At 42.2% G+C, this 18,317-nt stretch overlaps 1 protein-coding gene across 2 annotated transcripts in view; it reads left to right on the top strand.

The window, feature by feature from the left end:
- Positions 1 to 18,317, top strand: part of LOC137433125 (uncharacterized) — a 79,429-nt gene that overhangs the window by 49,707 nt on the left and 11,405 nt on the right. For both annotated transcript variants that reach the window (XM_068125579.2, XM_078783307.1), the window contains exons 4-7: positions 3,009 to 3,209; positions 7,215 to 7,334; positions 11,408 to 12,339; positions 15,343 to 15,373. In XM_068125579.2, coding sequence (XP_067981680.2) covers positions 3,009 to 3,209; positions 7,215 to 7,334; positions 11,408 to 12,339; positions 15,343 to 15,373 — 1,284 coding nt within the window. The remainder of the gene's footprint in view (positions 1 to 3,008; positions 3,210 to 7,214; positions 7,335 to 11,407; positions 12,340 to 15,342; positions 15,374 to 18,317) is intronic.

The following is an 18,317-nucleotide window of genomic DNA, read 5'->3' as shown; positions in this document are numbered from 1 at the left end:
TTACAGGAGGTGACAAGGTGAAGGATTTGGATGTTGGATACAACACACAACATGCATTTTAAGGCCATGTTCCCTGCTAGAGCGGGGGTTAGCCTTGCGGTCCCCATGACAATCTTCTCCATTTTGCCCTATTTTCTGCATCTCTCCTTGTTAACCCCCTTGCCCGCATTTCTTCTTCCACCATCTTTAGCCAAGTCTTTCTCGGTCTTCCCTGTCCTCTACTTCCTTCTACATTAACTTCCATCACTCTTCTCAACCAGTCACTTTCATCCTTCCTCAATACATGACCAAACCATCTCAATCTGTTCCTCTTCACAGCATCAATCACAGGCAATATTCCCATCATCTTTCGCAATTCATCATTTGTCTTCCTCTCTCTCAACGATACTCCGCACATCCATCGAACCATTCGCATTTCCACCCTTTCCAGCCTTCGTTGCTGCTCTACGTTCATTACCCATGTCTCGCTCCCATAAATCATAACACTTCTCACACATGCAGCATACACCTTTCCCTTCAGCTTCAGCGACACTCTCCTCCTCATCAGCACGCCACTCAGTTCCCGAAACTTCTTCCATGCACATCTCACTCGAGCAACCGTTGCCGAGTCTGATCCACCTTCTCCATTCAGCATGTCTCCGAGGTAGCAAAATGTTTTCACACCTTCCAGCTTCACGCCGTCTCCAAGATCCAACTCAACATTTCCTCCATCTGCAGCTCCCTCTGTGCACACCTTACATTTGAATGTAGCTGCCACACTGGTTAATGACCCTCTCAGACCACTACATTTTTGATGAACCCACTCAGCACACATTGTACATTGAATGGAGTTCACTCCGACACCCTTCCTGCACACAGCACACGGCCACTTCCCAGTTCTTTCCATCTCACCACATGCTTTACCACTTGCCATCACCTTTGTCTTTCCGATATTCACCTTCAGACCTTTTGTCTCCATACATTCCTTCCACTTGTTCATCTTTTCCTTCAGTCCATCCATACTTTCCGCAATCAACACCAGATCATCTGCATACAACAATTCCCATGGTAAACCCTCCTTTACGGTCTGAGCCAGCACCTCCATCACAGCTACAAATAGTAGTGGACTTAGTACCGACCCCTGATGCACTCCCACCTTCACCTCAAACTCACCACTGTTCCCGTCCTTCGTCCTTACAGCTGTGCGTGCTCTTTTGTACATTGCCATCACTACTCTGATCAACCATTCCTCCACTCCTAACTTCCTCAATGCCCATGTCAATACTTTGCGTGGAACCCTATCGAATGCTTTCTCCAGATCAACAAACCCAAAAAACAACTTCTTCCTCTTATCCATGTACTTCTCCTGCAACTGCCTCACAATGAAAAGCGCATCTGTCGTTCCTCTTCCTGGCATAAATCCAAACTGCATTTCGTCGATCTTCACTTTCTTACTTATCCTCCTCTCCAACACCCTTTCCAATATCTTCGTTCCATGCTCCAATAACTTTATCGCTCGGTACGAGCCACACTCCAGAGGGTCACCTTTCCCCTTGTACAGAGGGACGAGGGTACTCAGTTCCCAATCCACTGGAATGCGGCCTTCTTTCACCACCAGATTACAGATCTCTGTCATTCTCTTCACACCCCAACTTCCTGCTGCCTTCAACATATCTCCCACAACTCCCGTCGGCCCTCCCGCTTTTCCACTCTTCATTGCTTTTATCGCTTCCTCAACTTCCTTCTCAGTTATCTTCTCTGCCGGTCCTAAAACTGGGTTACTCTCTTTGTTGCCATCCCATTCATTCTCTGTATTCAACAGCATTTCCATATATCTTTTCCATCTTCCTTTAATTCCATCTGGGTCGACAACGATTTGTCCCACTTCATCCTTCAAGCAACTCACCCCCATCACATCACACCTCTCTTTCGCTATCTGCTTTGCAATCCTGAATACTGCTTTCTGACCCTCTTCCGAATCCAAGCGTTCTCCGAACATTTTCCTACATGCCTCCTGCGCCTTTGCTACCTCTTTCTTTGCAGCCTTCCTGGCTGCCTTATAACTTTCATGCTCTGCTGTTTCTGCTCACGTACCCTTCGCCTTCTGCCACTCTTTGAACTTCTTCCTCTTCTCGTCAATCCTCTTTCCAACCTCAACATCCCACCACCATGTTTCCGAGTGCTTCCACCACCATGTTTTCACATTCTCTCCCCATCTTGTTTTCCGCTCCCGCTTTTTATATATTTTGTTTGTCTGGTTGATTTGTTTGTGAAGTAAATGTTAGCTCTTTCACGAGCCTCGATTCAGTATACAAAAAAAAAAAAAAAAAAAAAAGTCTGTATATATATGTATATATATATATATTTATATATATACATTTATATATATACAGACTTGGCATTTAATATGGATTTTTTTTTTTCCATATTAAATGATATTCATATTAAATGAAAAATGAATGACATTAAATGATATATACATATTAAAAAATAATGATATTTCCATATTAAAAAATATATATAATCCATATTAAATGCCAAGTCTGTATATATATTATTGGAATTGGTACCAAATAATGAAAGACATGTTATAGTAAATATAAAAATAAGACAAAGTTCAACAGATTTTGAAATTGGTTTTGGAACCATTTTTATAAGGAGGTATAAAACACATTGCAGAGTGCATCAAATTATGTACATATATTTTGCATATGAGCGTTGATGCATTTTTTTGAAAAATTGGCAATTCCCTCCTTTTAAGATGAGAAATTTCCTTCAAGCAGTTCCTCTTTTTTACATCAACCTCAGTGAACCATGATATCTTTTAAAATCTCTGCTTGCGTAGCATTTTATAAAATGTAGTTACAGTATACCCAAAATTCACGTTAATTATCAAAGTAATTTTTTTAACTCATGATGTCACATGATTTTGTTTATTGACTTGTTATGGAGACTGTGAAAGACGATTTAAAAGAAACTTATGGACGGTACTGAATTTGATGGCTCAGTATGTTCTTTCTGCCATACAGTGCACAGCTTTGCTGTTAATATACCCCCTGGTGGGAGGATGGAACCTGGTCCAGCCACACTTCATTTTCGTCACAATGCATTTGCTTTAACAAAGCACAGTCCACCTGTGTCATTTGCACACTGGGGCTTGTCGGAACTACGCCGGTATGGAGCTGTTCCTGGTGGCTTCGCCTTCGAAGTCGGCTCACATTCAAGTTCAGGTAAAGAGAGATCATTTTTTCGTAATCATTCTTGTAATCTTCTTGTAATCATTTTTTTAAAATATACATGGGCTAAAGCTCGTAATAGAGCTGACACACACACATGCACACCGATACACTCACATGCAGAACATACACACAAACACACTCACAAACACACACTCACACACACACACTAACGAGACAAACACTTAACACAGCCACTGAGCTTGGGGGGAGTGCCGTCACTACCGTCACTTCCGTGGATACTCTGGGTACCAGTGACATCATAACAATGGCGCCACTTTTCTCACCGTACTGAGCAGGGAATTTCCTCCTCCCCATGGATGCCAACCGATGGGGATTCTCCGTGCTCTATACTTTTCAAGCAAGTAAGCAGCACGTACCGTTTTAAAGTCTTTGGTATGACTTGAACTGTTTCAAACCGAATGGGCTTCTTTTTTTTTCGGAGACACCATCTCCTTACTGGATGACCGTTGGCTCCCCACTAACAAAGCTTGTGGGGGGTGTCGGTTTAGTCGCTGAAAACCTGACCACGCGGCAGGTAGCACTGGTTACATGTTAGCAGTGGCAGTCGCAAAAGACTGACCTGACCTGAATCTTATGGAATGAAGCCTTTCTTTTTAAAATGTTTCCTGAATCATTACTTCCATTCGTGAAGCTGCGCTGCCTAGAATCATTATTAAAAGAAGAATTATGGGACTTTCGTAAAGCATGATGTAGCAGCAGCACAATAAAGGGCCAATTTCTGGGAGTTAGCATACTTGACGGTTCGTTTCAGGAATTTTGCACTTTTAAAGGACGTCAGGGAATAATTAGTAACTCACTAGCATGTCACAACCATGAGTAATGACTGTTTATGTGATTGTTTATCACAGATCTAAGTTCAAGTTGGACAGCCTAGTCACAGCACTGTCCGTTGTTTCAGTGGATTGCCCTAAATTCCTCGGCAAATTTCCATAGGTGGCACTCATTCACAATGTGATAAATATAGTCTTATCTGGGTGACGACGTCACATGTTGCGCTGTCTTTGAAATTCCATTTCTGGAGGTGGTGTGACATCCTTGCATGGAGTCTGGATCCTGTTGAGCGCAGACCACTGTTTTCGGGGAGGTCGAAACCTGGAGACTCTTCTGTCAGATCACTCACCAGCTCTTTGTTAGCAATGTTGTTGTCTGTCCAGAGAGGTTTTCATTGAATGAACGACCATAGTCTTGCAGATACTTTGGATGCACTGTGTTTGGTGACAAATTACAGGAGTTATGATTGTGAACTTCTGAAGTTTATTGCCCCCTTCTCCCCCCAACCCCCTGACTTTTTGCTGCATTATCTTTTTTCTTTCAATAATATTGTTGCATGTAAGGGGGGATCCATAGATAGACTGGTAAGTGTAGTATGCTCCGTGTGTTCTGAGTAGGTTAGATTGCCATGTAACAGGGACATGTCAGAGTACCGTAAGTCGTTTGTTCCACCTGATGCTGAGGAGGTAGCATATGTAATTTATCGACAGGTTAGACCTTAATTTTGTAGGCGTAACCACCTATTGTTTGTGGATGGGGCTAGGTAAGGATTTCCAATGAGAGAGGCACATATATGTCACGTGTATGAAAGGCCGATCACTATCTGTCTGGCCAGTGCGTGTCAGCCATGGCGGTGCAGTGTGCTGTGGAGCTGGAAGTGAAAATGAGCAATTGATTTTTATGAGGACCACCCCAATGGGTGGGACAGCCAGAGAGAAAACTCCACCCAGGAGGAAGAAGAAGATAACTATAGAGAGATGGCGGTGCAGTGTGCTGTGGAGCCGAAAGTGGCAATGCACAATTTATTTTCATGGGGACCACCCCAATGGGCGGGACAGCCAGAGAGAAAACTCTGCCCAGGAGGAAGAAGAAGAGAACTATAGAGAGAACTTGCTTGGAGGAGGATGGAGGGAATTTCAGAGAGACCTGGAGACTAGGAGGAAGAGGAAGTCTCGGGTGTTTTGAGGGAGATCAAAAAGCCTCATGTGAAAGGAGCACAAACAAGTGGTCCATGGAAGAGTTTTAGACATTGATTGTTGCTTTGTCTCTGTGGAATTAACCCAAGTGGGGATCACTGCGATTGGGCATTGGTCTGAAAAGGCCAAAGGGGGCATGAGGTCTGGTTGAAGAGCTACTCGTCGCTGGAGCTGCTTGTATCGGTTTTACCTCATCTTTGGACTGATTTTGTCACTTGCTCTCATCTCACACCAAGTTTCCAAAGCAGGCTGCATTGAATCCTATGCCCACCTTGCACATCGTAGAGAAAAGGGAAGTCCTCACCTGCATTCTTATCTTGTTGTACAAGTGTGATCTGTGGTGCCTATATTGGGATAGGAATTGCTTTATATGCAATAAATTGTACATAAGTTTGAGTATTCCCATTTACCTCTGTGTCCTTTTGATTTGCTTGGTTCGTACCATTTGTTAGTGTCTTGTCGACCCTCTTCCCTGTAATTTTCTTCATAAATAAATCCTTTAAAAGGTAAGAAAATGTGTTTGAGCCATCTTCTTTTCATGTAAGTTTGCTGTCTATTTCGGCCCAATTGAATGATCCTTGGGGAATGGTGAAATTGTGGAATTTATTGAACGCAGTCCAATGAAAGACCATTTGGGCCATCTCTCGGGACGAAATGTCCCAGCGCTGAGGATAACGGAGCCTCAGACGTGACAATATTTTCGTGTGAGTCTTGCTCTTAGTATGTGTGCATATCTCTGCGATAATTGAAAAGATTATGCCTACTGCTGCATTACGACTTCTTCTATTGGCACCAAAAATACTAAAACTTAATGTAAAAAAACATCTTGCAGCATGTTATCGAGTAAATATAATATCATTTCAAGGTTATGACGAAATCAATTGGTTGGCCAGCCCAATATTATCTCCACTTTGTGATGGAGTGGTAATTCAGTGTGTATTGAAATTTCATTCATTGGAATGAATTTGTAAGCCTGGTGTTGGCTTAACGGTTAAGGTGGCTGGCTTAAGATTGCAAGGTCCTGAGTTCAAGCCCCTGTCATGCAATTGAATTAATGCCAGGTTGGTTGACTCAGCCTGTCATCCTTCCGAGGTCGGCAAAACCAGGTTACTGGGGTGATTGAGCTATTTGAGTATCCTGCGTCGGAATGGCGACCTTGCCAGGATTGTGCCCAATAGCCACGAAACTGCTTTGGCAGCCCTATGCATCTGAAGATGCAAAAAGAAGTGGTCATCATCATCATCATAATCAATTAATTTCTGATGTTTTTCAGAAAAAATATAACTCGCTTTGTAACCTTTAAATATTTCAATTTGGGATAGTTCTATAAATGCCCATTATGAGTTTCTGCGACAACCATAAGGCTGGCTCAAGATAGTTCTGAAGTTAAGATCATGGAAACTCTTAAAAATAATGAGAACAATATCAGGACCACTCCATGAATCTGAAAGCAATTTGGAACTTCTTGAAAACAACATTCGTTGAGTTTGTAAAATTGTTGTTGTAAAATCAAAGTCTGTGTTACAAACTGGGTTGACATGCTAATGTCCATTGTCAGTTAAGAATACTTGAATGATGATTTATAAACTGTTCTCCTGAACGAACACATAGCAATATTTCTCAAGCAATACTTTTGATAAGCAAATAGCAGATACTTTGAATAAGGTCGTCTTTCTATTTAAATTGATAGACTATTCTCTAACATTTTAGTGTTGTAATGTTACTCTCAAACGATTGTTTGTTAAAAAAATTCTCAATGTAAAAATGAAACGTCAGGTTCAATTTAAATAATATACTCATATAAGCACATGCAAAAGTATGATGAATTTAACCAATACTGTCACAGAAAGATTGATTGTGAATCGTAAGCGAAGACAGACTTGTACAGTTACTCGTATGTGACACAGTCCAAGAATGGAGCCTTACTCGAACACTTACTTAGCTGACAACTCCAATCTGCTGGCAGCTTTCCCAAGGCATCTACATGTCTTCTTGATCCTTGTGACAGGTGCTGGTGTGTTTTTTCTCTCCTGCGTTGAGGCCGATCAGATCTGTTTCCTCTTCGACTGCTTCGTGGCTGGTTTTGCCTCGCCCCTCTCGTTCCGAAGAACCCCATTTTGCCTTTCTGGTAAGATGCAGATGACTACTTGACACACTCGTACTTTTCACAAAAGCTGCTCACACCATACTTGGGTTGTGGCACACGGTATGATCATAAATTTAATGCATCGGAAGGTCAACTGAGAGATGATCTTCTTTAGCTGACGGAAGAATGCCCACCTGCTGCCAGATTCCCTGCTGCTTGGAAAATTGAGATGCCAGAAGCATTTGGTACACAAGGGGGAGTTTCACGCTTTTTTCCATCTTGGCTCTCAGGGAAAATTTTCCGATAAAACTGCAGGTAGGCACAAGAAAGTTGGTGCTGACTTGAGCCCAAACGTCATTCTAAGTCATAGTGAAAGATTAATGAGAGTGACAAAGGCAGGATGAGTACAAAAACATGCACAAGCTAAATACAGAAGGGGTTTTAAGCAAAATGGACATTGATGAGACCATGGGGCCTGAGGGTGAAGAGGGTTAGGGTGGTAGTAAGCCAGGGGACTTTCACTCAAAGCATAATTAATGTATGGAATGGTCTCCCAGGAAAGCTAGTAGCAACAGAAAGACTAGATGGGTTCAAATTGGAATTACATAAGTATCTAGGATAATTGGCGATTGACAGGTACAGGTATATTGGCAGGACTTGAAGGTAGCTTGCATGTGGAATGGTGATAGTATCTGGTTTTGGTGTAGCACAGGCATGATGGGCCGAATGGCCTCCCCTCCTGCACCAAAGTTCCTTGACGGCCCATACCTGCGCAGCAGAGACGGGGTCTTGCAATCAATTATGTGTGTCTGTCTGTCTATCTATCTGTGTGTCCGTTCAGGCTATAACTTTTTTTTAAATCTTTTTAGCTTTTGTCATCACATTTTCAGCAAAGTTTTACTCTGAGAATATGGCGAAGACAAATTAATAATTTTGTCAAAAAGTCAAAAGGCCAAAGGTCAGCATCACATGAAATCATCAATTTTCATCCAATTGACCTGAAATTTCAATTTACCAATTGAGCTTTGCCATCACATTTTAAACAAAGCTTCATTATGAGAATATGGAGAAGACGTATCAATAATTTTGTCAAAAGGTCGGTCAGCGTCACATAAAATTGTCAATTTTCATCCAATTGACTTGAAATTTCAATTTACCAATTGAGCTTTGCCATCAAATTTTCAACAAAGCTTCATTATGAGAATATGGGGAAGACGTATCAATAATTTTGTCAAAAGTACGGTCAACGTCACATGAAATCGTCAATTTTCATCTCATTGACCTGAAATTTAAAAAATTTGCACATTGGGTCACTGAATTGATTCACCAATCAAAAGGTAGAAGCCAGTTATTTTAGATTAAAAGGTCAAAGGTCAAGATTGCATAAAATCGTTAATTTTCATCAAATTGACCCGAAATTTTAAGTATTTGCATATTGGGTCACTGAATTGCTCCATCAATCAAAAGCTAGAAGCCAATTGTTTTTTTTTTCGATCCAAAGGTCAAGGCTGCATAAAATTGTCAATTTTCATTTTGCATTTTTAAAGCTGTTTTCGTCATGTTTAGCATACCGAAGAAGAGGAAGAAAAAGAGGAAGATGTCTGAATACAAAGCGGACGTGGACGGGCCTTGCATTGTCATATACTTTCTAGCCATTCCTTGCATTGTACTTGCCCTGACATTCTTCATTGACTGTGGTGCAAGGAAGGCAAGGTTTATATCATAAGCATGGCTATGCAAGATAGCATCATCATGATAATGAGTTATCTGTCCCATGTTCGGTCCAAATACCTTCCTCAGCAGAGGGTATGCTGCCAAAGCACTTTCCTTGGCAATGAAATGCACTGGGCAATTTGCCAATAATTTCCCATTGGGGTCAGGAATTGAATCTGCAATCATCACATTTTGATACAAAATCTCGGCCAGTTGAGCTGCCCCAGAACACTTGCAATATTGCAGGACATGTGCAAATATCCTGACAAGCTAATATATGACCACAACCCATATGTGTCTTTGACCATATGAATAAAACAGATATAGGAGAGTCACGTTATAATGGACACATTATAATGAATTTCATGATAACGAGCAGTACTATTCATAGACAATGCCGTATTTACGAACAAATGTATCTGAATATATTGAACAGTTAAATGTAGAATTTGGGGATTTAAAAGAAATATCAAAATACAGAACCATTGCAAAGAAATAAAGTCAAACTTTATATTATTACCATATCAAGCATGAGTACAGCCAAATGGGAGGAAAATTTTTTAAATCTCCAAATGGTAATTTAATTATCATACCCCATAATGTCAAAGTGGAATTTCATTTGAAGAATTTTTTACAAAATAAAAAAAATGAAAAGGTGAAATGTCTTGAGCGAACAGGTATTCAACCCAATTGCTATGACACTCCAAATTGAGCTCAGGTGCATCCAATTTCCTTTGATCATCCTTGAGATCTCTTTACAACTTGATTGGAGTCCACCTGTGGCCAATTCAATTGATTGGCCATGATTTAGATAGAAACACACCTTTCTATATGAGGTCCAACAGTTGACAGTATGTCAGAGCAGAAACTCTACCATGAAATCCAAGGTATTGTCCGTACAACGCCGAGATAGAATTTTGAGGAGGCATAGATCTGGGGTAGGTATAAAACAATTTCTAGATTGTTGAGAGTTCCCAAGAGCACTGTGAGCTCCATCATTAGGAAATGGAAACAATATGGAAATAACCAGGCTTTCTATAGCTGGCCGTCCGACCAAACTGAGCAACCGGGCAAGAAGGACCTTGGTCAGGGAGATGACCAAGAACCCAATGACCACTGAACGAACTACAGAGTTCCTTGGCTGAGATGGGAGAACCTGTCGGAAGTACAACAGTCTCTGCAGCACTTCACAAATCTAGTCTTTATGGGAGAGTGGCCGGACAGAAACCACTCCTGAGAAAAAGGCACATGACAGCATGCCGAGAGTTTGCAAAATGGCATGTGAAAGACTGAGAGCATGAGGCAAACGATTATTTGGTCTGATGGGACGAAAATTGAACTCTTTGGCCTGAATGCAAAGTGCTACATCTGATGGAAACCAAAGCACAGCTCATCACCCATCTAATATTATCCCTACTGTTTAGCAAGGTATAGGTAGCATCATCTTATGGGTATGCTTTTCTGCAGCAGGGACTACAACAACAAATAACAGGCATTTTAAGGCCATTTTTCCTGCTAGAGCGGGGGTTAGCTTTGCGGGCCCCATGACAATCTTCTCCATAGGTAGCAGGGACTGCAAGACTTATAAGGATAGAGGGAACAATGAATGGAGCCAAATACAGGCAAATCCGTGAGGAGAACCTGCTTCAGAGTGAAAAAGACCTTAGACTGTGGCGAAGATTTACGCTCCAACAAAACAATGACCCCAAGCATACAGCCAAGACAACACTGGAATGGCTTCAGAACAAGAACGTGAAATCCCTTGACTGGCCCAGCCAAAGTACAGACTTGAATCTCATTGAGAATCTGTGGAAAGACATGAAGATTGCTGTTCACTAATACTCCCCATCCAAAGTGACAGAGCTTGAGCAAATCTGCAAGGAAGAATGGGAGAAACTCCCCAAATCCAGATGTACAAAGCTGATACAAACATACCCAAGAAGACTCAAAGCTGTAATCATTGCCAAAGGCGCTTCTTTGGAATATTGACCCAGGCAGCTGAATACTTATGTAAATTATTCTGTATTTCATATTTAATTATTTTGTAAAAAATTCAAAAACATAATTTCCACTTTGACATTATGGGGTATTATGTGCAGATCCGTGACAAAAAAAATCTCAATTCAATCCGTTTTAAATTCAGGCTGCAACACAATAAAATGTGAAAAAAGTCAAGGAATGTGAATACTTTCGGAAGGCACTGTACATACACACATACACAGGTACGTACATATAATTGCCTTATTTTATAGAGTAGCATAAGATTGCTTTTCAATTCAGAAACAAAACGTGAATACTGCTGAAATAGACAACGGGCTTGATTTTGATGATCTTATGTACAGAAAGAAGTATTAGTAAGTTTTTGTAAAGAAAAAGAACTCATTCTTTCCATATTTTCGTAGGCTCTACAAGTTGCACGCATCCCCCAGTCATTGCTGTAAGAAGTTCCAGCCAATCAAGTTCTACAGATGAGCGTTCTGACTCAAGTCAGTCAGAAGCAACTGCACATAGTGGAGATACGTGTACATTTCCACATGCATCTGACGAATCAGGGGGCGAGAGTGACAAAGTTGCTCGGCTCCTGGACATACCTTCATCCATGGATACTCTTAAAAGGAGTACTGCAAAATCTGAGAAAAGCAGAAAAGCATCGCAGCACTTGAGTGAAGGTGCACGACACCCTTCCACAGACAGCGGCATTACCACAGCATCACCCTCAATCGCTGGAAGTCTGTCATCCAGTTCTGTGAGCACAGGTGGGTCAGCAAGTGATGAAGCAGATGTGGTGGCTGCAAAGGGAATTGTTGGTCATATGGCGACACTGACAAAAAGACCAGCTGTTGCTATGAGGGAATTGTGGTATGATGTTCCACGTCGTGAGCTGCATAAAGACTGCCCAACAACATGCACATACAAACCATGGGCACCCTCTTTTGGACTGCAGGAAGGATGCAAGAAAAAACTTCAGATAAGGCCAGAGCCTGAAGTGAAGTGGTCCACATCACCAACAGAAATCACTTCAGTGAGCGAGGCAAGCTCAACTAAGAAAAGCTCCTCACCTTCTGCCAGACCTCGTGAGGGGTCATTAGCAACAGATGCCTTACACCGACTTATGGGCTGCTCCTTGCTTCAACCTTCAAATCAAGGTGCTCGGATATCTCGGCAAGAGAGCATGACGCAGACTCGCAGTGGTGAAGGTAAAAAGCCCACACAACATCTGGGTTGTATATCAGAGCCAGCACAGCCAGTTGGCAAAGCATCTACTGAGGCTCTTACAAGGTGCTTCCACGTCCAGCTTGCTGAGCAGAGGAAGCTGTCAAAACTCCCTGATAAGGTATGATTATATATATATTAATAGGAAAGACAATTTCATGTTTCAATGAGTGAAACTTCCATGATACTGTTATGGAAGGAAATAACTCCAAGGGCTTAATAATGCGTAAAACAGAGCAGGTATTTCCTTACCGAGTACACCAGCTTCCTATGGAAGCGGCAGAGAGGTCATGTTATTATTATCCTCTGGGGTATATAGATTATAGTAGATCTAGGCTCAGGTCTGTTAGTCTGTGGGGGACACGATAAGCATATCATGCCTCAATAACGTCGGATTTCCTCCCTTTCAGTTTTGTGTTAAACAGCAGTATCGACTGTTTTAAAAGTTAATCAGACATGTTTGTGGTTTATAATGTGTTTTACTTCTGGTAGGGGTGCCCCACGAAACTCCATGACAAGTTATTGTTACGTTTGAGGGGGGTAGGGATGAAATACCTTCGTGAAGTCAGGATTGTGTAAATTAGCATGGACTGTGTGACGCAAAGAAGAAGCACACCTCGATGTACCTAAGCAGGGTAAACATTCAGGTTAAGAGTGTTTGCATGTCACCACACGGAGGGTGGCTTTTGTGTTAGTTAGATAGGGCGTAAGATTAATAATTCCCAGTATATATTGCCTCCTGTGATTTTCCCTTCTGTTTTATTTCAACAAAAAAGGCCGCCATTACGAACGACAAGAACAGTCATAAAAAGCTCCAGTCACCCACAACACAGTCATGCCGACAGAGGCCCGAACATTTGCCAATTGGCAAGTAAACTCGTCCCGCCGAACATTCTCGATGTGCGCCAAGAAGGCCATGAGGCTCCGCCCTGAAAGGGATGATTGGTCGGGGAGATGGACTGATGTGATGGGGCACGGGGATTGGTTGCGTGTGACATCAGCGAAGGACAAAGGAGGGTGAGTCCCTTCTACCTCTCTCTCTCTTCAAAAGGCTGCATGGCAGACGGTCACAGCATCATTGTCTCTCTCTCGTTTTGGTGCTGGGTGCGAGTCTCTCTCTCTCTCTCTCTCTCTCTCTCTCTCTCTCTCGCTCTCTCGCTCTCTCGCTCTCTCGCTCTCTCGCTCTCTCGCTCTCTGTGCCCTGGTGCTGGGTGCATGCGGTCACATTTTTGGCTCTCTCTGTCCTGGACTTTGTGGCGAGCAGTCGCATTTTTGGCTCTCTCTGTCCTGGACTTTGTGGCGAGCAGTCGCATTTTTGGCTCTCTCTCAATTCTGGGCTTCGTGGCGAGCGGTCGCATTTCATCGATCTCGCGTTCTGGGTTTGGTCGTGGCGGTCACATTGTTCTTTGGCTCGTGTGCGCCTGTGGAAAAAGACTGAGCAAGAGCGGTTTGGGCAGTCGGCATCACGAGGAGAGCTGTGGGGAGCTTTTGTGGACAACTCCCATCGTAAGGAGGAGCAATAAGGCGGCGGTTTGTGGGGCTCTTGGCGTTTTCGATGGAGAGGAGAGCGAAAGAGGACCACGTGCATGACGTTAGTGGCGTCAGGGGGCGGGGGGTGGGGGGGCAGAGGGTCGAAAGACTCCACGCCATCTTGTGCGGTTCCCGCACGGTGGTTCGAGGTGACCCCACCAAGATTATTTTCTTTGATCATTCCCTTGTCTGCTTCGTGTGTCTGAGTGGAGACATCTCAAATTAGGAATTATAGTTTTTTTTTAACCTCAACATTTATTTTGCCATTTTATCGTCTCACAATTATTTCATTAAATGCATTATTTGTTGCATTTTACTCCTGTGTCGTGTCCGTTTACTTGTTTGTGGGTTCGAGTAATAAACCACGTGGCGGCCGTCCGATCAGCTAAGGCTTTGGGCTTTTCCGGCGCGTGCAAAAAGTTAATCCCGCCAAGTTCGGGAATACGCCTCGGAGTTAAAGCAATGTTCGGCTATCTATCCAAGGCTGGTTTTTGTCGGCCACAGACTTGACACTATTTATACACGTTAATGCGGTGTTTGTCCAAGAAGGAAAAGCCCCTTGGGGAGGAGGAAAATTAAGTCACTACAACCTCAATCAAGTGACCCTTACTCTCCTGTCAAGTTCGGTTGACATTGGATTAGTAACAGCCGAATGTATTGCGATCAGACAGACAAAGACACCAAATTGCGTATTTTAGTGTGATGAGTGTTTTAAAATAAGTGTGAAGTAATTGAATGTGATATCAGATAGGTTTGCTATTTTGTTTAGATAGACGATGTCCACCCTCCCATCGTGTGTGTCCCCAATTAATTATCAACCCGTTTGACACTTTATTCAATGTTTCTACCCTCTGTCATCAGTTTTAAATGTTATTTTTAGTGTCTGGTTCGGCCATTAGCCCTTAGTTTAGGTGGGAAAAGTCACCTTAACAGACCCAGACCAGACCTGTCAACCAATGGTGAGTGTGATAGAGGGGTGCAAAGCTCTATCAATGATGTGCGAGCCTGAGATGATAAAGAGCTGCTGTGTCAGAACAACTGGAGCAGATGTCGGGACCGATTACACCAAGAGGGTGTGCAGATATGCGAAGCTGCTGTGCAACGCCATGCCTCAAACCAGCCAGCTACGCCTCCTTGCTCGAGTTCCGCATCGATAAAAGGCTGTGATCCGACCTGGAGTCGTTGACTCACCTGACCTCTGAGGTCACTTTGACGCTACTCGCCGGGTTCGAACCAAGCAACCATTCTAACCGGACGACTGTTACAATACCATCCTCTGCAGTCATCGTTATGTTTTCGTGCATCCCCCTACAGTCTATACCATTGTTCAATGTGCGTGATTCTTTGTTTAAAAAGAGTACAATATTTCCTGAATCAGTGACTTGTCACTGATGGTTTTTATTTTGACAGCAAATTAGATGAGTGTCTCAAAGACACTTTTTTCAAACATATTTGTCATTTAATTTTGTCTTAACATATTCCTAATGAAAAAAAGAAGTGTGATTTTGATGTTATATGCAGTTGTGAAAATGACAACAAAAACACATAATTCTAATCATTCCATTTCCAACTGCCTTTATTATTCCTATTCCAGGACTCAAAGATGACTGAAGACCAAATGAGAGGTAAATAACATGTAATTATCATGTGTTCATGTTCTTTATATAATGAGGTCTTTATATAATTTTTTTTTTTTTTAAATATAATGATGTCCCTTGCAAGGAACTTCAACACAGAAGGAGGCCATTAGGCCCATCAAGCCTGCACAACGGTTGCCTTAACCTATGGGTGTTTGTCTGTGCGCTATCCGTTTTTTAAATATCGAGGATTAAGCAAAGAAGCAGCACGCACCATTTTAAACATATTTAGTATGACATGGCCGGGATTTGAGCCGACGACCTCAGAGTCGGAGTGGACGGTCTAACCATTACACAACCAAGCCTAGTGCAGGACAGAGCAGGAACAGCATAGGCCTTCTTCACAGCAAACAATGGCATAGCCCCACTTCAGCATCCACAATGGCACTTCCTGCATAGGCAGAATCACCTCCTTGCCAAGTCATGTCATTCCAGGTCAAATATAGTTCACAATCTCCTGCCAACGCCTTTTTAGTTCAAGTACGAGTATACACATCCTCCACTTACATAGTTACAATTTATTACACCATCCCAATGCTCTGTTTGGGATTGCAGAGAAAATAAACAAAAACACCGACAAGAACAATACGAACACTATAAAACTGCATCAACTATGTTATGAGGAACAAACATTCCCGTTTTCTGCACTTCAAGATAACGATACAGCATATTCCGCAGCATGCTGTACCCACTACCTCATAACAGTACCCAAGCAGCTGTTATTTAACAATGAAAATTCAATTAATCTGGCCTATGACAGAAATTTTCAGAAGAAAAAAAAACTAACTAAAAAATTATATTTTTTATAGAAAAAAAAAGTGAATGAATAAATCCGACAGCAAGTAGTCTGTAGCCTATGTAAATAGGGATTGATTCACAATCCCTCGCGGTTAGAAGATGACAGAGCCTGGCATCCTTCCAAAGCTAACTGCAGCTTCCTCTTTTTAGTCTCACCCGAAGGGAGAATATTGCAATGTCCGTGTCTTTGTGTGTGTCCGCGTCTATATATTTAAACTTTAAAATTTTATTTCTCTTCAACCGCTTGTCCGATTGATGCAAAACTTTAAACATAGGGAAATATTTTTTGTTAACTCTGATATCATAGGTCAGATGGTGTGGCACCCATATTGGATTGAAGGTGGACATCATCTTCTCCAAATCTCTGAAACCGCTCAACTTAAAAATTGAAACTTGGCATACATCATCATTTGGCTTGGCACTCCTTGCATTTGGCATCAAGAAACTTGCCACTCCCCATGTGGTATATCGGGTAATAACGATGACGTCATCAGAGAAGTGGTATTCTAGACATAATTGGTTGAATCAAAATTCTTATCCGAAAAATCTGAAACTTCATATATCTGATCTACGATTCATTATGAATGAAGAATTCAGTTTATGATGTCATTGGTCTGTCACATGATCTGGTGGCCATATTGGATTGAAAATAACATTAAAATCTTCATCTCCAGAACAGCTCAACAGATTGATGTGAAACTTCATGCATATGATCAACTAGCCATGAGTAATATAGCTTGAGTTTTTTTTTCATATGCGTCTCTATTGATGCAATTTAGACTTGATATGCACAAAGGTGGTCGTGAAATATCCCAATAACAATCAATAATTAATAAAGCTATGAATAATGGCAATGTGTATGACATAATATGGTGCATGGATGATACAGGTATATGGGCCATAATAGTGGTGTGTTCAGTTAACGATTGTGATTTTGTTCAGAATGAGGGCACGAGGCGAGACTATGTGCTCTATTGAGTGCTGTTCTAGTTTATCTTCGGTGACCTTTTTCCAGTGACTATATGTGCATTTGCATCCTCAGCTGTATGCTGATTTTCAGCTTTTACTGCTGTTACAGCGCCCATCGATACATAACGCAACTAGAACCGCACTCAGTAGAGCGCATGCCTCCGCCAGGCTTAACAGTTTACATTTTGTGTCTCAATGATGGGCCGGATCTGCATCTGGACCTTAACCAAAGTCTAGTCGGCTTGTTCTTGCCCAACTCATCCACCAAGTTTTTTTTCATAATATGTTCACAACTTTTTAAGATATCCTGCTCACAGACAGGCAAACAGACAGACAGACAGGGGTGAAAACATCACCTCCGTCCACCTTCGGTGGCAGAGGTAAATATTGACTGCCTGTGCCTGTTGTTTCATGCTCTTCCCTCCAGTCTTTCAATTATGCTATCTGTTATCACCCCATGGTCCCCACCCCCCCCACCCCCCTACCCACTTTTGATATCTTATTGTCTTGCTGAACTCCCCTTCCCCGATTCAATCGTTCTCCCTCTTCCATTCCTGCCACTCAAGTACTCATTTGCATTATGGCTCTGACTTGTCTGCTTGTTCTCTTTTTATCCTCTGTTAGTCAGTCAAGCTGTTGCTTTCTGTCATTTAATTCCTCCATGTGCCAAGGCTTTTGTACAAAAGATAAACCACGAAGATGCAGTGACTTGGAGTATCAAAAACCATATCAGATGAGGGTTTATAAGGACTTCCAGGAGCAAATAACAGATTCTTGGATTGGACTCTGTAAAAGCAAATGGCCATTCAGGTTAATAAAGCCTGCTGGATTCTGGCTGCAATAGCTCATGTAAAGACGGCGCACCTCATAACCTGGTATGAAGGTAAAAAAAGAACCATAAGATAGTGTGGTCACATCGCTTGATGTTCTGATGGAGAAGCATATACGACCATGACCCTGCATGGAGAACGCCTTGAGCAGGAAGGCTCAAGCAAATTTATCATTGCCAAGGTACACAGCACTGCAAAATATCTCTCAGGAGGAACCTGGTTAAGCTGTTACAGGCAACTGTTGGCACCAGGTCAAAATCTGGCATGAAACTTTGTAGTGTGAATAGCACAAACAGCCATCTCGGAATTGCAAATGAGACAACGCTCGGCTATGT

The sequence above is a fragment of the Myxine glutinosa genome, chromosome 8, assembly GCF_964187855.1.
Source record: "Myxine glutinosa chromosome 8, kmMyxGlut1.1, whole genome shotgun sequence".
In the NCBI taxonomy this organism is placed as follows: domain Eukaryota; kingdom Metazoa; phylum Chordata; class Myxini; order Myxiniformes; family Myxinidae; genus Myxine; species Myxine glutinosa.
Note: the sequence above shows the minus strand (reverse complement) of the source record. Positions and strands in the feature narration are given on the sequence as shown.